We start from the raw sequence: 18,765 nt of genomic DNA, 5'->3' as shown, positions 1-18,765 counted from the left end.
ATCTAAGCAAAACTTTCCAGAAAGCAAATGGCATCCTCCCCCCAAGAGGAAAAGACAGCTTCTGCCTCATCTGGTCTCTGTTTAAAGGACTAAAGGTGCCAGGGCTCTTAACTTCCAGAAATCTTCTACAGGGTTCTCCTCGAAACTTGATCTCAAGTGGGTAATGGATGAAATTGTGCCAGTACTGTACACTTCACACAGACCCTGCCCTAGTCTCCAATATAAATACTGTCGCACCAATGTGGTATGACCTTGAACAAGTAACCTCTCAAAATCTCTTTCCTCCACTATAAAATGGAGATGATACTTCTTACCTTTCAAGGTGGTTGTGAGAAACAGAAAAACTAATGAAAAAATGGCAACTAGAAGATATCTTAACTTTCCTTCAGTCTTCCGAGAGGGAACCTTGCATTTCTAGATAAGAGAATGAATCCTGAAGTACAAGAAAATATTCAGAGTATAGAGTAGTGTTTCTCCCATTATCCGTCTTTTATGTAACATTTTCCCAATATTTGCTATATTACCTGTGCTTATAAGGCAAGTTTTTTAAAGTACATTCATTTTAAGGGGAAACTGCATGTTGTTATAAGAAATGGAATATTAGTATAATTAGACATAAATAGAAGGTAATTATAACTGTTTTTTTTAAATCATTGAATTCTTGCCAAATAATATTGCCCTCCAGTGAGCCCAAAGCTTGGTCTTTCATTGTGAAAGGAGCAATTAGTTTGAGAAATGGGAAGGCCCATGTTTCTGGACAGACTTTTCTTCTTGACATAATCCAAAGAATTTAAGTAAAATGTCAAACACATAACTCAATGTGATCAATGCAGTTCCTGTTCCACCTGTGTTCTCTGGTCCAGCCTGCCCCTTGGGAAGCCCTGTGCCATCCTTTATAAGGTCTCAGGGCCAGTTTTTTTTTTTTTTTTTCCCTCTCAGGGCCAGTTTTAATATAATCTGTACTCAGAGTGGACTAATTGAGTCCTCACCAATTTTACTTAAAGGTAATGCTTTCTAAGGAGAATGGCTCTTCGCAGCTTATGAAATTTCCAGACAGTTTTGTGATTCCCACAAAAATTTTGTGATTCCCACAAAAATCCTTCAAAGGATTCCTTCAAAGGCAAGGCAATATGATCTTCATATCCAAATAAAGAAACTGAGACATTAACTGATTTAAGATCCCAAAACTCTGGCTAGTAAGTGCGATTTAAATTTCTAAAGTTGGGGACAATGGGGTTGTAAGCTAACAAGACTAATTAAAGCTACATATGTTTAAATCGTTATTCAATTTATTAAAGTTCTGTATTCTAGATGAGAATCAATCTTGCTAGGTTCATGAGAATGGTCTGGTATTTCAGGGTGGGTGTTTTGGACCCTAAGCAGGACAGAAAAATAACAATAAAAAAATAAAATAAATTTGTGAATTTTAATAGCTACTGTCTTTTCTTGAGCCTTTAAATTCAGCTTAAAACTATTTTTTAAAAGATTTATTTACTTATTTGACACACGCACACACACACACACACACACACACACACACATATAGATAGAGAGAGAGAGAGAGCACAAGCAGGGGTAGCAGCAGAGGGAGAGGGAAAATCGACTCCCCACAGAGCAGGGAGCCTGATGTGGGGCTCAATTCTGGGATCCTAGGATTATGATCTGAGCTGAAGGCAGATGCTTAACGGCGCCACCCAGGGGCCCCCAGCATTAAAGTACTAAGATCCATTCATCTGCGGACGCCTGAGTGGCTCAGCCGGTTAAGCGTCTGACTCTTGATTTCTGCTCAGGTCATGATCTGAAGGTCATGAGCTCAAGCCCCACGTCAGGCTCCTCACTGAGCACAGAGTCTGCTTAAGATTCTCCCTCTCTCCTCCTCGCACACTTGTGAGCATGCCCTCTCTCTAGAGAAAAAAAAACCATTCATCTGAGATTTATATATAAAAAGAACCACTTTACATATTTTATTAATGTACCAATAATTCATAATGTAACTATGCAGTTCTGCAAAGAACCCGTTTTATATATATATATATATATATATATATATATATATATATATATATATATTTGAATATATTTATTTATGTATTCATTTCTTTAAATTGGCTTACATGACAGTGGGGCCGACAAGGCTGAAATCCATAGGACAGACTAGCAGGTTAGAAACTTGGGAAGGAGTTGATGCTGTAGTCTTGAGGCAGAATTTATTCTCCACTGGGGGAGCTTCAGTTTTTAAGGTCCTTCAACTATTTGGCGGAGGGCCACCCACATTATCAAGGATATGGCCCTTAATTTAATGTCGACTGATTATAGATGTTAATCCCATCTATAAAACACCTTCATGGCAAGAGTCTTACCACTGCCTCAACCCAGTCTCCATTCTACAGAGCTCTCTTCCTGAAACACATTTGCCCATGTTACTACTCCACATTAAAACCTTCACTGGCTATTTCCCGTAGAATCATTTCTGTTTCCTGCCTCCTGAACAAGGCTTATGGGATCTCCAGTCCACCCCTCCAGACTGAGCTCCAGCCCCTTCCCCCTGCCTCCATAGCTTCTCCAGCTCCAGAAGAATCACAGCTCTCTCAACTCCTGTCCGTCCCAGTGCCCAGTGCCAGGTGGGGACACTCCTGCCTGGAGTCCTTTCTTCCCTGTAGGCTGAATGACTGAGAAAGTCAATGAATAAGCAGGGAGTGGCCTTATTCTGAGAACCAGCATCATATAGAAAAGACGCCGATACAAGAAATAAATGGGGTACTTTTATCACTTTCTCTGCGTGTCTAACACGTTTCCTGTCTCGGCAGACACTTTGCCACACTTCTTTAACCTATGGAGAAGTACATTCTTAATTAAAAAAAAAAAAATGTATGTGAAAGAGAGAGAGTACAAGTGCACAAGCAGGCGGCAGGGCAGAGGGAGAGGGAGAAGCAGACTCCCCCATGAGCACAGAGCCTGACTCAGGGTCTTGATCCCAGGACCCCAAGATCATGACCTGAGCAGAAAGTAGACAGTTAACTGATGGAGCCACCCAGGCATCTGTGGAGAAGTAAGTTCTGACAGCTTAGTCTCAAAATCTACCACTTGACTCATATCAGCCCCCCCCAAACTGGTCCTTTTCCACCATTCTGTAGCTCTCCTCCCTCCCTTCCTTCACTCCCTACTCTATTTCCAATGATATTGGGCTATCATGACTGTTTTACATCAAGAAGTTACAGGGAAAAGGAGGTAGAGCAGTAGAACCAAGGCAAGGGGGGGGGGGAAAGGTAATTAGAAATAGAGCTGCCAGGGACCAAGAATGAGATGAAGACCAAGACTGGGGAAGGAGAGTTAGTCAGACAGTCCCAAGCATTGAACTCAGGGCCAGTAAACACTGAGAGGAAAATGGAAATAGCGAAGCACAGTGACTGCAAGGGCAGTTTGCAAGATCAGAGTTGGCCTGACCTCTGTCTGCCTTGGGTAACTTATTTTTTTTTCCCCTTCACTCATCTATAACCTGAGTTATTGTATCTGACACACAGTAGCTTCTCAATAAACTATAAACTTTTCATAGGATTAATGCTGAATACGAAGAGAGGACAGGGGATAGGGTGGGGACAAGCCCACAGAACTGGACATTTTGAAAGCAGAAATGGCTTCATCCCTGGTGCTGCAGGTGGCACTGACCCCAGTCACAGTGTGACTCAGACCAGCCGTAAGGCCATCACCTGGGAACTTGTTAGGAAAGGCAGACTTGGGCCTTTCCTGGGTCCTCTGGGTCAGAATCTATATTTTGGCAGGATCACCAGATGGTTCATCAGCCCATTATAAGTTACAGAGAGGACTACCTGAGGTCCCATTGCTTATTTGGAAGAACAAGGTACAGGTGGGCAATGGCCGCAGCCAGCTAGAATTTGGAGGTAGAATTACTGTGTTAGGGCTTGTCAATGCTCTGGGTACTTGGGTAATGACTCTTTTAGATTGATGGGGGGGAATTTGGTGGAGGACTTATGAAGTGAGGCCATGAACCTGGGCCAGCTACATAGTATCAGGTGGGCTTGGGTGGCCTAAACACGGAAACCGTGAGTGCCTGTAAAAGGGGACAATACGTGAAAGAAGATGACTACTGAGGGGGGAGAGATGGTCATCAGGACTGTTCTCATATGTGCTCCTGTGTGCCCCACCAAGAGCACTCCCTTGGTCCAGCCAGACCCTCTGAGTATGGCCTGTCCTTCCTCTATAACCTCAAATCCATGGAGCATGACTGATACAGAGGCAGCATGGGCAAGGGGCAGCACCCAAGAAGATTTGCATCACTTTCCAGATATTCCCGAAGGCTTAAAACACAGTTTGAAGAGAGTAGTATTACACTCACTTTCTAGAAAAGCAAAGTAAACATTGCCTTCAAAATAAAAGGATTAATGCATACAAACTCAGCCAAAATGAATTCCATCAAGCACTGATATGTCAGACCTGAGGATTTAGATGCTAGGAATTCAAAGTATAGGACCCACTCCTTTTCCATCGGGGCTCACCGGTAGGGGAATGAGCACAGATTCTGTAGGTATCTGAAAAAATCCAGTGACTTCTCTGCAAGACTGCAAATAGCGGGGCACCTATGTGGCTCAGTCAGTCGAGGATCTGCCTTTGGCTCAGGTCATGATCTCAGGGTCTGCTTCTCCCTCTCTCTCTGCCCCTCCCCACCCCCAACTTGTGCTCTCTTCCTCTCTCTCTCAAATAAGTGAATAAAATCTTGAAAAAAGAAAAAGAGACTGCAAATAGCTCTCAACCTTCTCCACTCTGTATTTAAATCCAAGGTTATCTTTCTATGTTGGTCTTTTCAAAAACTCTAACATTGCTTTTGTACCTCTGGATCCAGTCCTGTATTTCTTATTTTGGTGAGTGGTATGTTGGTCCATAGAGAAAAGCATATTCTTTTTAATTCATTTCTTGGTCCTTACTTCTCCCATCCTTGATAATCATATTCCCATCCCTATGGATTCCACCTCTTTAAAATTCTCTAGGATCCCATGCTGTGCTGAAGAAGGTTCCTACTCACTAATGAGAGCCCATAATTAAATCTCCAGGAGTTTTGCAAGATGGTTGTTAAACATAGCCATTGTAAATTTTTAAAAAAGTCATATAAACTTCTAATTAAATAAATTACATTCATAATATACTCAAAACCCCTGATTTTCCTAATTATCTGACTATATTTCAGTAGTGTCTATGCTCTTCAGTTCCTTTAAATCAACTGCATTTCTGTGGCAGAAATACTATATAATGATGTGGTAGTATATATCTTTTCAAACTTTGTGTTTAGTGTTGCATCTTGGGAACTTGGAATTGACCACAGAGAAAGTATTTACACCTCAGAAATTGGCAGAAACGACACATCAGGGCTTGGTTTATGGTTTTGTTTATTATCTAGACTTAAGAAAATGATGGAGAAAATGTTAATTCAGATTAAACCTAAAAGTGTTTCATGTCTAGATCTGTTGTATTATGAATAGCACAAAAACTGAGGAAATGTTCTTCCAGAATTCAAAAACTATTATCCAATTCAGCAGTCACTCATGTCATTGACAAATGAGTGGAGTTAAAACATTCACCTTCATTGCTTAGCTTTCTTCTTACTCGTCAGTGTAAACAGAATAGCAGCCAACATTCATGTTGCGGCTATACTCATTGGTCAGTCGCAACCATAGGCTTGATGTCAGAGTTCAACAAAATCAATGTATGCAGTCTGTGTGAACAGACTGGCTATATGAAATTTGGAATAAAGAATCATATATTTTGCAACTTATCAATTATGCAACATGCACATCCTTCATATAAATACAATTTATAGGGGCACCTGGGTGGCTCAGTAAGTTAAGCCTCTGCCTTCGGCTCAGGTCATGATCTCAGGGTCCTGGGATCCAGCCCTGCATCGGGCGCTCTGCTCAGCAGGGAGCCTGCTTCCTCCTTTCTCTCTGCCTGCCTCTCTGCCTACTTGTGATCTCTCTCTGTCAAATAAATAAATAAAATCTTTTAATAAATAAATACAATTTACAATAAACTTATACATGTGTAGATGTATGCATGTTTTTTTATCTTCCTTTTTGCAGTGTTGGCAGCCTCTGCTTGGAGAGTCTATACATCCCCACTGCTGTTTCCTTAGGTTAATCTGGCTGTCATTATCCCAAGGCTTCATCCCTTCCAACCCCACATGTATTACTGCCAGAATAGTCTTTCTAATACTTAAATGCAATCATGACATCCCCTCATTACAATGATCGATGGCTTTCCAGAAATTTCTGAATGGAATGCAAAACATGGAAAGCTTTCCTTCCTCTGCTCTGTTCACCTCTGCAGCCTCCTTTCTACTCAGATGCCCATATTCACACTTCACTACAGTTACGCCACGCTGCCTGTTGTTCCCAGAATACGCTCTACTTATTCATACCACTGGGCTCTTGCGCATGCTTTCCTCTGCCTGGAACAGCTTGCCCCAACTCCTCTCCTCTCACCTCCTGCAAGCTCCCACATGGCTTTCAAAGTGCGCTCACACACCATCTCTTCCAGGACCCTGTACCACTCCGACCCTTGCTACTGCCAACCCTTGTCATACAGGCTCACCTCATGGGCTCCCACACTCACATGGAAGATCCCTCGAGCAGAGACAGGTGTCCCCAGCACTTAGCACTTGGCTGGGCAGCAGGATATACCTTGCTGAACTGATTAATTCGTCAACTTCAACTCTAACCTACAGCAAACAACAGCATGTAGCCAGGAGAAATACTCACACCTCATCTCTGAATTCAGTTGTTACTTAAAAAACAAAAGTCACAGGGTGCCTGGGTGATTTAGTCATTAGGTGTCTGCCTTTGGCCCAGGTCATGATCCTGTGGTCCTGGGATCGAGCCCCAAGTCGGGGTCCCTGCTCAGTGGGGAACCTGCGTCTCCCTCTCCCACTTTCCCAGCGTGTGTTCCCTGTCTTACTGTCTCTCTCTCTGTCGAATAAAAAATAAAATAAAATCTTAAAAAAAAAAAAGAAAAGGAAAAAAACAGAAGTTAGATGAACCATTCACACTTTTTCCCATTGTTTTCTGAGAGTCGATTAGAGAAAGCCTGAGACTAAAGCTCTGACCTTCTTTAAACATAACCAAAATACCCATTTCTGGAAGATGGTGATAGTTATATCATTTATTGGGCTACTTCTCTGCTTCAAGCATTGTGCTAAATGCCTGACATATGTCACCTCATGTATCCCCAGTAACACTACAATGTAGGTACCATTATCCCCATTTTACAGATGAGGAAACTGAGTCTCTGGAAAATTAAAATATTTGCTTTGAATTTGAATTTGCTAACAGAGGCTGAGTCTCAAAGAAATGATTCACACAAGGGTTAGTCTGCCTCTGAACCCCGTGTTTTCTCTGCCAAGCCCATTCTTTACTGCTTTAAAGCAAATTCATCATTTGAATCAGGCCCCACTAGTAGCCTAGACCATATAATACTCCAAATAATACGGCAGAGTCACTCACACAGGCCTTAGTCCAGTTGTGTTTTCTTTGTTCCCAACACCCAAAGCTAGTAAAAAGATTTGCCCTTCACCTGGCCCAGCTTTACAGAAGAAAAGTGAACACGGAGAAGTACCTGTGTCCTGAGGCAGAGGCTGCATCTGAAAGTTTCCGTGCGCGATCAGTTCTAAGCCTTCATCAGGGACAATTTTCCAACACAGAGCAGGGATCTCTTGCTCCTCTCTGCTGAGCTGCCGTGGCCACTGGCGCTGCTGCCTCTGTTTACTGTTTGTTACTAAGCACTTGGCTGCCCAGGGAGGGAGTCAGCAAAGGGCCTTCTCTTTCCTGCCACTTGCTTTCTTGCCCTGAGCCCCAGGCAGTCTCTGACCTGTTCACAGACAGAGCCACCCCCAAGGTGGGTGACCTGAGGGAGAGCTTGTAAGATCTCAAATGGATTAGGTGCCACTGAAGACAATAGGATTGTGGCTCAGCAGGGGTTTTGCATGGATGTTGCTTTATTTCCTGATCCAATCAAAAGAAAGGGCCCTGCGAGGAACCAGGGGGCCGCCAAGAACAGAACCTTAGTCTCATTTATTCCATGGCCCTCCCTGCGCTTCACTAGGCCCAGGCTTTGGACCCGCACCCTACAGGGTAGAGTAAGGTGCAAGATCCTGGTGAGGAATGATGACTTGGAGCTGCCAGGGGGAACGCAAGAGGAATGTGGGTGTGGTTACTACACACAAAAAAAATTAATAATAACAATAATATAAGTAACTCCACAAACAAAGAGGGCAAGAGGAAACTTTTGGAGGTGATGGATATGTCTATGGCATAGATTCTAGTGTTGCTTTCACAGGTGGATACTTAACCTTCAGACTCATCACCTTAAATAAATACATTAAATATACACAGCTCTTTGGACATCAATCATACCTCAATAAAATGTTCTGTTTTGTGTTGGAGGAAAGTAGGGGCGCCTGGGTGGCTCAGTCATTACACGTCTGCCTTCAGTTCAGGTCATGATCCCAGGGTTCTGGGATTGAGTCCTACACTGGGCTCCTGGCCTAGCAGGAAACCTGCTTCTCCCTCTTCCACTCTCCTTGCCTTTGTTGCCTCTCTCACAGTCTCTCTCTGTTAAATTAATTAATTAATTAATTAAAATAAAATCTTTAGAAAAAATAAAAAATTAAAATAAAACAGAAATGTGGTTGGAGAAGGGGGAAAAGGAATTCTCACATTCTTTGGTACTTGGACGCAGAAAGGAACCAGCAGAGGAGAAGAAGAGCAGAGGTAGGGGTGAAAGAACAGGTCTTTAGAGCTCCCCAAATCAACAGGAATTTCAAAACTGGCTTTCAAAAGAAAATAAGCATTTTACTTCATATATTGACCAAAAAAATAAAATAATGACATTTGACGAAGTCCAGTGCTTAAGGGCATGGTGGATGAACCGTCCTGTGTCAGTGGTGAGAATATAGATTAGCACACGCTCCCGGTGGGGCTTTTGGTAATATTCATTAAAACTGTAAATGTACAGGGGCACCTGGGTGACTCAGTAGGTTAAGGCTTCTGCCTTCGGCTCAGGTCATGATCCCAGGGTCCTGGGATCGAGCCCCGCATCGGGCTATCTGCTCAGTGGGGAGCCTGCTTCCTCCTCTTTCTCTGCCTGCCTCTCTGCCTACTTGTGCTCTGTCTGTCAATAAAAATTTTAAAAAAAAAAAAAAACTGTAAATTTACAGATGATTTACAAGCCCAATTGTGGGGAACTGACCCTATGAACATTCTTACAAATGGTCACTCAAACATATAAAAAAGGACACTTATCGCAGTATTTTTTTGTTGTTGTTATGGTGAAAAACCAGAAGCCACCAAAATGTCCATCAGCGGTGGACAGAAAAGTAAATTGTTGTTCACACAGTGAACAACAACGATGTAGCTGTGTAAAGAAGGGTAGCAGATCTGCGTGTGTTGGCATTCAACACTTGCCCAGAAAATCTTTTAAAAAACCAAAAGTGTGGATTTACCTTGTATAATTCCTCTTAGTGTGAACAGATATATAAATATATATAATATATTCTTTATGTATAATCTACATTATATTATATGTATGAGATATTCATATATATTCTTTATCTAGCAGGAATCACTAGAAACTTAATGATTATTTTGTGAAGAGAGTTTTAAATGTTGCTAATTAGTCATTAGTTATTATTTAATCAGGAAAATTATTGTCCATTTTTGGGCTTTCCCCCTGGAGCCTTGGGCTATATAGTTGTTTTTTTTTCTCAAAGCAATAAATGTTATACAATATCTTACAGAGTTTATTTTTCCTGCTTAAAGCTACTTGCTTTCCACACTAGCTAGTAAAGGATTTTACAGTAATTGCAACCATCTTGCTCTGTTTCTCCCAGATTTGTCCGTTTATCAGATTCAGAATGGACCTTAGGGGAATGTAAATTCCCAGTGGCACCTCAGGGCGGTTGAAACTGACTTTCTGGGAGAGAGGAGGGGATCTGCATTTTAATAAGTACCCAGGTAGGTTTTATTTAGTAAGTTGTTCAGGCCAACCATGTACAACTGAAGAAACTGAGTCCCAGAGGAAGAAAGTGAACTCTTCCAAGCATGGGCCTGACTCCTATGAGAACAGAAGCAACATCTAAGTCATTGACACCCAGGGACATGCTGGTCTGCTTAAAGTCACCACTGCCTTCACATTTTTTGTTAAAAATATGAGCACTCAGCAGCAATATCCTTCTGTGCTTATCTCTACTAAGATTTCATTCATTCAAATTAAAGCAAGGAAAAACCCTAATTCAGTACTGAGATTTTTGAATTTGCATATTTTTAGAAAATCCAATTGCTACACTTTCAAGAATCATATTGATTCATATTTAAATACAGTTCTTTAAAGTAGGATATAGTTTTTAATACTAAAACCAATTCCCAGTTATGCCCCTTACTTTAGGCTTGCTACCAGGGATATGTCCAATATCTATACTGTCATGTATTGCATATTAGTTACATTCAAAATAAATTTTATTAGTCTAAACAGAATCCAAGACCTCTCAGACATTGCTGATGAGATATAAAAATGCCACAGTTATCCTGGAAAATAGTTTGGCAGTGTCTTAAAAAATTAAACATGTTCATGCCAATAATTGAACACCTGACATTTTTCCTAAAGAAATGAAAGCTTCTGTCCACCCGAAAATGTGTACATTACTGTTCATCAGCTTTATTTACAACAGTCAAAAACCGTTAATACTCAAAATGTAGGTGAATGGTTAAACAAACTGGAGAATCTTCATACGACGGAATCCTACTCAGCAATAAAATGAATGAACCATTGGTACATTCAACACTTAGGTGAATCTCAAGGGCATTAAGCTCAGTGGAAAAGCCAATCTCAATTTGTCACATACACTATGACTCTATTTACATGACATCTTTGCAATGACAAAATTACAGAGATGGAGAACAGACTGGTGGTAGCCAGAGGTTAGAGATGGTGGAGGGAGGGGTGATTGTAAGTGGATAGCACAGGGCAATCTTTGTGGTGATGAGAGAGTTGTGTGTCTTTCTGGAGGTGGTGGCAATGTAGTGGGTATGCGGCTCCATCCATGCCCAAAGCCCTGACCTTACTCTCTCCCATAGCCTTGGCTCAGCTGGCTGCCTCTGTAGGGTCCAGGTGTCTTCCTTGCTCCTCTAATCACTTCTCTGACATCCTGCCTCTTCTCTGAGACACATGATCACACACCCTACTATCCCTTCTGCCATCACCTACTGACTTCTAAGAAGTCCACCACTGAGACCACGCAAGAAGACTTGCTTTGCCCTTGTCTGAAGGCACCCCTTCCAAGTGGGTGAGAAGTCCATGGGCCAAGGGCTGCCCCCATTCCTATGTCCATCTCCTGGGTTTTGTTCAAGGTGTCCTGCCCAACCAGCACTGAGCCTGCTTTCAGGGCTTGGCCAGATCTCTCCCAGTGTCCCCTCACAGTGTGTGGCAGAGCCTGGGACTAGAAGTCCAAAGCAGCTGTTCTCATAAAACACAGAGGCCTAGAACTTTCATTTCGAATGTAGTCTTGCAGGGAATTATAAAAGTTTACTTGTCAGGGTAAGAGGACAGACATATTTTACTTAAAGTCTGGTGGCTTGCCCTATAACTTTTAAATATTTAGACCTAAGGTGTGTGGGCCTCCATTTAACACTTTTTTGGGCCCTGCAACATGTAGAGAGAGGCTGCTCCTAGTCATTGACATGTCAATTCTGGGCTTTCCGTGGTCACTCCTGCCAACTTCTTTATGACCTCAACAAGTCCTTAACCATGTCACTTCACCTTCCTCACCTCACCTCAGCCATCCGCTCCAGTGTTCACATGTAGCCTTTGTCATCACAAGTAATTGCATTGCCTCCAAAACTTACATTTCCAATATCTTAGGCTCGGATAACCCACTGACACTTATTTTCCAGCTTATTTACTTAAGTTATGTCCACTTTGACAAATTTTTGTGCTCATAAAGACCTGCCATCCGTGGGCCTTACCACTGATCATCACTTCCACCCTGTACTCTCTTCCCTCATTATCGAGTTTCAAGTCCATGGTTCATGTGGCAGAAATTCCTGCTAGCCAGGCACCAAAATTTGTTCTCCTCTTCCTCTTGGGCACACATCCAGACTACACTTCCCAGCCTCCTCTGTGGCTAGCTAGAGCCACGTGACAGAGTCCCAGGCAATGGTAAGTGAGTGGACAGGATGTACACACCCCCCCAACACACAACAGAGGGTACTAGAATGGCAGTGAAGATGACCTCAAAGACCTTGGAAGTCAAGGATCATAGATGGCAGAGGCCCCTTCAGCCTGGGACCCCAACTTCCACCCACCTAGAAGATTTTCCCTGGAGTGTAAAGAAAGAAAAAATATGTTGTCTAAGCCACTGGGTTTTGTCCCATCAGTTACATTTGCATAGCCTATCACTAAAATCATTCACCTGCAGGTAAGTGGGAGCATGAGCTATAAGACGGCATAATGATTAAGAGCAGGATTGTTGAACTAAGACCGCCTGGGTTCAAATCCTGACTCTGCCTCCTACTGACTAGGCTACCTGAGTTAGTTACTAACTCTTGTCTGTGCTGTCTCATCTGTGAAGTCAGGGTGGGGAGGAGGTGGACACAGGTCAAGAGTGCAGAGCAATTAGACCAGTGGGGGACATGGTAAGCACGCTGTGTCTGCTGCTATTGCATACAGCCCTCTCCAGCTCTGCTTCTCCCTATTGCACCCTTACGTCCATGCAGCCCAGCCAGGTTGAAGAACAACACAAGCCTGTGCTAACTGGTCTCACTGTACACCCATGACCACACATGTCACCCACACTGCCCAAGAATCTCACCACATTTCCCTAGCCCGGTTGTCTTCAACTTTCCCAGGCCACAGTCATACCCTCTCCTCACTTCCCATGCTCAGCAGATAACCTCAAGCTGCCCTGAGGAGGGAGAATCTGTCCGAAGGGAGCCCCTGCATGGTCCCAGCATTGAGTCTACAGGCTCTTGCTCTGCTGGTCTGTTTGCTCACCTCATCTCTCCTCAATCTTCTCAAATCAGGTTCTCCCCACAAAAGCCATGGAAGGGGCTATTTTTCAGGCTGCTGAGTCCAAGGGTCAGGTCTCAGTCCTCATTTTACTTGACCTGCAGCAACCTTGGATTAGTCTCCCTTCCTTGAAATGCTTTATTCCCCTGGATTCTGGATTGAATTCCTCTGACTTGCTTCATACCTTGCTAGCCACGTCTTCAATGCCCGTGTCTACTTCCCTCCTTCTGTTGACCTCTACATGCGGGAATGCCTGACAATTTTTCCACAGTTGTTTTCTCTTCTCTTTCTACTCTCACTCACCACATAAGATCTCAACTCCCATGGCTTTACCAGCCACCTACCCACTGATGAATTCCAACTTCATATTTATAAGAAGCCCTTACTCCTCTAATAAACTGACTTCTTTTATACCACTACCCACTCATCTTCATTTTTGAGGTCAAATAAGAAACTCAAATTTCAGTTTATCTGCAAGAGGATTGATGATTTCTCAAATCCCCTTCCCCCCCAAAATAAACCCTTTCTCCTTCCTCAGTCTAATTAGCTCAATAAATGCCACCACCCTCCATCCACTGGCCCAGGAGGAAAAAACTAACAGTCACTTGCAATTCTCCTAGGTCTTTCACATCTCATGTCTGACCTCCTTTCAAGCTATTTATTTATTTATTTATTTATTTATTTATTTATTTTACTTATTTGACATGGAGAGAGATCACAAGTAGGCAGAGAGGCAGGCAGAGAGAGAGGGGGAAGCAGGCTCCCTGCTGAGCAGATAGCTCAATGTGGGGCTCGATCCCAGGACCCTGAGATCATGACCTGAGCCAAAGGCAGAAGCTTAACCCACTGAGCATCCAGGTGCCCCCTGGCAAGCTATTTAAAACACATGCTGGATCTAACAGGTCCTTATTATCACCAGCCCCTACCTTCCATCAGAACCACCATCCCCTCCAAACTGAAACAGCAAAGTAGCTTCCTTGCTGGTCCTGCTTTAACAATTGGCCGTTCTCTCAAAAGAAGAGTCACATTTGTCCTTTTCAAACCAAAGGTAGATCATGTCATCACCTCATTCAACATCAACCCATGAGTGCCCATCACCCTAATGGCGTAAAAGCTGAACGTCTTACCATGGCTCACGAAGTGCCATCTAACCCAGCCACCTCACTCTCCTCTTGACTTCCTGTGCTCCAGTCACAGTGGTATTTGGACTACTTTTCAAACAGGCTCAGTTTGTTTCTGATCCCAGGATTTTCACCTGCTATTTTCACCGCCTGGAATGCTCTTCCCCCAGATCTTCATATACTTACTACATCACTTCATTCAGGTCTCTGTTTAAGTGTAGCCTTCGTAGAAAGGGTGTCCCTTAAGTAGTGTGCCTTCATCATTCTGAATCCCTTTGCTTTCTTCACTTCTCTTTACACTAATTACCACTTTTACCTTAATAGTGTGTGTTTATATGTTGACTTGTTTATTTTCAAACTTTATGAGGGCAAGGACTTTATCCATCTTGCTTACTGCTTGCAGGCTGTTTTCAGCTGTGTAGGGAAAGTGAAACGATGGAAAGTGACTCAGACAATCAAGGATATCTGTGTTTTCACACAAATGTGTATTTGGCAATTCAACAGCCTCAGAGTCCTGGGCTGACATTTCTGTTCTGCTCCTTCTGAAGAGTGGCTGTGGCAGCTCCAGCCTTCGTGTCCTGACCCAACCATGTTATAAGGGAGAGAATGGACTTCATCTCCTAGCATTTCTTTAGGATCTTTTTCAGAATCCTAGAAAACTTCCTCTTGTATAGTGTTGTCCATATGAGGTCACGGCCCACCCATGGCTCGGATCAATCCCGGTTTCTCCCTGGAGAAGGGGACAAAGACATCTTTCCAGAGCACCTGATCCCTGATGTCTGCACAAACTGGGGCCCGACACCAAAGCAAATGAGGGGTGAAGGGTGTGATTACTGGGTGAGAAACTAAGAATATCTGCTACTTCCAAACACCAGGAGTGGGACACAAGTCAGAACAGATGCTCAATGAGCACATGCTGACTGGATGATGGACTATTCGTGCCTTGATAAACTGAAACTGACCCAGACAGCACCCATGATGATGTGGTAGAGGTATGTTTTCTTTGGTGCAGTTTTACTCATCTCCCATAGCAGCCTTGTGAAGTCAATGTCTTTTCACTGCTTTTCAAAGAAGTTTAGAGCTTGAAGAGGTTGACTGAGCTAGTCAAGGGCTCCCAATATCAGAAGCCAGGAAGTGGATAAAGTGCTCAAACCTATGGAAAACTTTCAAAAATGGTGGAAATTGCACTCACCAATGATGGAATGATGGACAGTGACTGGTCTTACACGAAGAGGACCAGGGGCACCTGGGTGGCTCTGTCATTAAGCATCTGCCTTCAGCTCAGGTCATGATCTCAGGGTCCTGGGATTGAGCCCTGCATCAGGCTCCTTGCTCAGTGGGAAACCTGCTTCTCCCTCTCCCACTACCCCTGCTTATGTTCTCTTTCTCTCTCTCTCTCTCTTGCTATAAATAAATAAATATATATATAATTTTAATATAATAAATATATTTTTAATTATGTATTTCAATTTTATCTATATGTATATACATACACACACACACACACACACACACACACACACACACAAGAAATATACACAAAAAGAACAGGACCAGGAATCACTTGCTTAAATGAGGGTCTACTATCTGTCAAGGATTTTGCCATATAGTGTATGATTCCATATGCACACATACTAGAAATTAAGGAGTATTATCTCCATTTTACAGATTAAGAAACTGAGGTTCACAGATGTCAAATGATTTGCCCAAGCCCACAGAGCTATAACAGATGGTAAAGTTGGGATTTGAAATCCAGTCATACTTCAAACCCTGTATTTCTTCCATTAGAAGACTCAATGCAAAGGAAACTCTTGGAGAGGTGGAGAAGTAGTTCTCTTTTTGAAGTAGAAAAAAGGGAAACAGCTGAGTGAAAGGACATAGAAATTTTGAGGTTGATGGGGGAGAATTTGAGAAATTTCATGTTAGATGGCCTCAATCTTTTCAGGAAACTAGCTCACAAAGTCAGTTGAAGTTCAGACTTAAAAATGGAAACAGTGTGTGGTGGATACTGGAAACACTGAGATGGTGATCCATTAGAGGGGAATAGCAAAGATGATGAGCAGCAGGTAGGTCCACGGGGGTGAGAGCTGAGTGGAGGGTCAGAGAATCAGAAAGGCCAGAGGGAGGCCCAGGGAGGGGAGAAGATAACTGGGACAAGGCATGGACAAGTGTCAAAGACTTGCTCTGCTTCTGACATTGCATGTGCCGTCAGTGAGGGGAGGGCAGAGATTTCTAAAGACCAGACACCCAAGTTCCAAATATGGAGCAGACAAATTTGAAAAAGACTGGCAGAAAGGGGGCTTTGGATACAAAAGAAGGAGGAGCCTCGTAAATATCACAGAAGGGCTGTCCTAGGGCTGGGTAGTGCTGACCAGGACAGGGCTAAGCTATGTGGGATCTGTATGTGATCAGAAAGGACAGGGAAATTAGGAATACAGAGAAGGGGAACAGAACCAATTGAGACTGGCAGACCAGACAGAAAGGTTGGGCCAGGGCCTGGGACCTGCCACTTTACTTATCTGCCCGGGGGGCTTACCTTTCAACTTCTGCTAAAGCTTACCCAGTCTGGTGCAGCGAACTCTGACCATTGTGTGGGATTTGGAATGACTGACCTCAGTTAGTATTGCTACTATTCACTGAAATAAAATTTGGGCATTGCTTTTCTGCAAATCATAATTGAAAAGAAGGTGCATACTTTAATAGATTTGCATGGCAAAGTTCTGCCGTCCAACTCTGTAAGTCACAAGGAGAAGGCAGAGGGAGGGTCCTCACAGCCGAAGCAGAATGATGCACCTCAGGGTCAGACACTGAGCATGCAGAAAACTTTTCCCTTTTCATCTCATCTTGTGTGGCTCTCCTTTCAGGAGCAATGATCTCAATGGAATGTTCTGGCCCACACAGAAAAGAAGGAACGTCTGCAGCTCAGAGACAAAGCAGGAGTGCCCTGGGGCCAGAATCCACTGAAGCCTGCTCTGCAGACAGAGGAGGAACAGACAAAGGCCCTTGGAGTGCAGAGCAGGTGGAGACAAATACAGGTCAAGGCCACCAAGGTGAAGCTTGAAGATACCAAGCTCCCGTGTCCTTTCTTCCCATGGCAACGTATTCTAGCTGCTGGCAAGGTGCTAGGAAGAGAAATAACCTCTTGTGTGCCCAACTGAGAAAGGAAGCACAAAATTCAGAAAATGGGCCCATTCTTTGATGGTTTCTCTCCCACTAAGAAGGTGAGCTTGGCCAGGGCAGATCCTTTGTCGCTTCTCCTTCTGCATCACAGGCAGACTCCATGGATTTGCTCTGTAATAAAGGGGCCAGGCACACTATGTTCCCACCACTTCTTGCCCAAAAGTTTTACTTGATGAATGAGGCAGGCTTCATGCATAAAGTGCCCATACTGGCTTTGGCTCATACTCACTCATGATGGAAGTGCTGCTGTTGGTCCTTGAGATGTGAACTTTGTCCTGCTGCCCCTGATCTCAGCTGAAGTCACAGCTACGCACCCCCACACTGTGCTCCTTCCCACTCTCTCAACAGTCCGCCCATCTGGGGAAGAGAGGTCCACCTCTAGAGGTCTTCCCCCGGCTCCTGAGGCCAGGCTTGGAAAAGCATAAGAACAATGAAGCTTCTTCATCTTTCCATAGCTCACTCATTCATCAATCCCACCACTCTGTGACCATGGGAATTTGGATGAATTACTTTACCTCTCTGTTAAGATAGAATGTTTGTGAGAATTAAATGAGCACAGACACAGATACAAGTTAATCATCATCATTTACTGAAATCAGTCCTGTGGCAGGCACACTTCACAGCCTGCAAAAGAGAATGGTAAATGAGGTCTGTGTATAAACAGCTTTGTACTGGGGAGGCCTGCAACACTGCTCCTCTATGCCTCTATAGTCTATTATCTGTAGAAAAAAAATTTTTTAAATAAAACAGTTCTTTTAGAAATCTAGGAATTCTTTATATTCTCTTGGGTCATGAGCTCAATGTCAATATGATTTCTTCCCACGGACTGAAGCGTTCATCCAAATGTTGGCAGGTGTTCATAAAGTAAGAAGGACTGGTATGCATTGTTCGGGATGTTTTTCTTTGCTCTTGTCAAGTTGCTGAAAAGAAAGGCTTTCAAAGAACAATGACAAATAGTCCTATGTACAACAACGCAGACTCAGCACACTGCAAGTGACCAGTGACCACGACACCTGCTGGCCACCCCTGGAACCACAGCCAATCTCCTAGATCAGGAAAAGCCCGGGAGCCCGGGTTCTTTGTCAGGATGACCTTTGAGGATCCTTGGGTGAGCAGCACTGCCTAATTAAGGCAACCATTCCTTCAAAATTAAAGAAGAAACAACACATTCCTTGGGAGGCAGCAGTGGTAGGGACTAGAGCCAGCTCTGAGTTTTCCAACTCCAGACACTGCCGTTGAGGACCTTGATGACATTAGGCAAATGACCTAGCCTCTCTAAATTGATTTCCTTATCTGAACAAAAGTCTTGATACTACTTCTCATAGAGTCATATGAGGATGATATGAAATTCTGAACTTCAATTCACCTCCAAGGGGAACTTTGGCCTTGTGCCAGATCA

At 43.4% G+C, this 18,765-nt stretch overlaps 1 protein-coding gene across 3 annotated transcripts in view; it reads right to left on the bottom strand.

The window, feature by feature from the left end:
* The window catches only part of FRMPD2 (FERM and PDZ domain containing 2), a 96,614-nt gene extending 88,877 nt beyond the window's left edge, over positions 1–7,737 (bottom strand). For all 3 annotated transcript variants that reach the window (XR_009352556.1, XM_059169669.1, XM_059169668.1), the window contains exon 1: positions 7,621–7,737. Coding sequence is in view for 2 of the 3 variants with exons in the window: in XM_059169669.1 (XP_059025652.1) it covers positions 7,621–7,645 (25 nt within the window). In the remaining variant the exon portion in view is untranslated. The remainder of the gene's footprint in view (positions 1–7,620) is intronic.
* Positions 7,738–18,765: the final 11,028 nt, after the last annotated feature.

This window comes from Mustela lutreola, chromosome 4, assembly GCF_030435805.1.
Source record: "Mustela lutreola isolate mMusLut2 chromosome 4, mMusLut2.pri, whole genome shotgun sequence".
Classification (NCBI taxonomy): domain Eukaryota; kingdom Metazoa; phylum Chordata; class Mammalia; order Carnivora; family Mustelidae; genus Mustela; species Mustela lutreola.
Note: the sequence above shows the minus strand (reverse complement) of the source record. Positions and strands in the feature narration are given on the sequence as shown.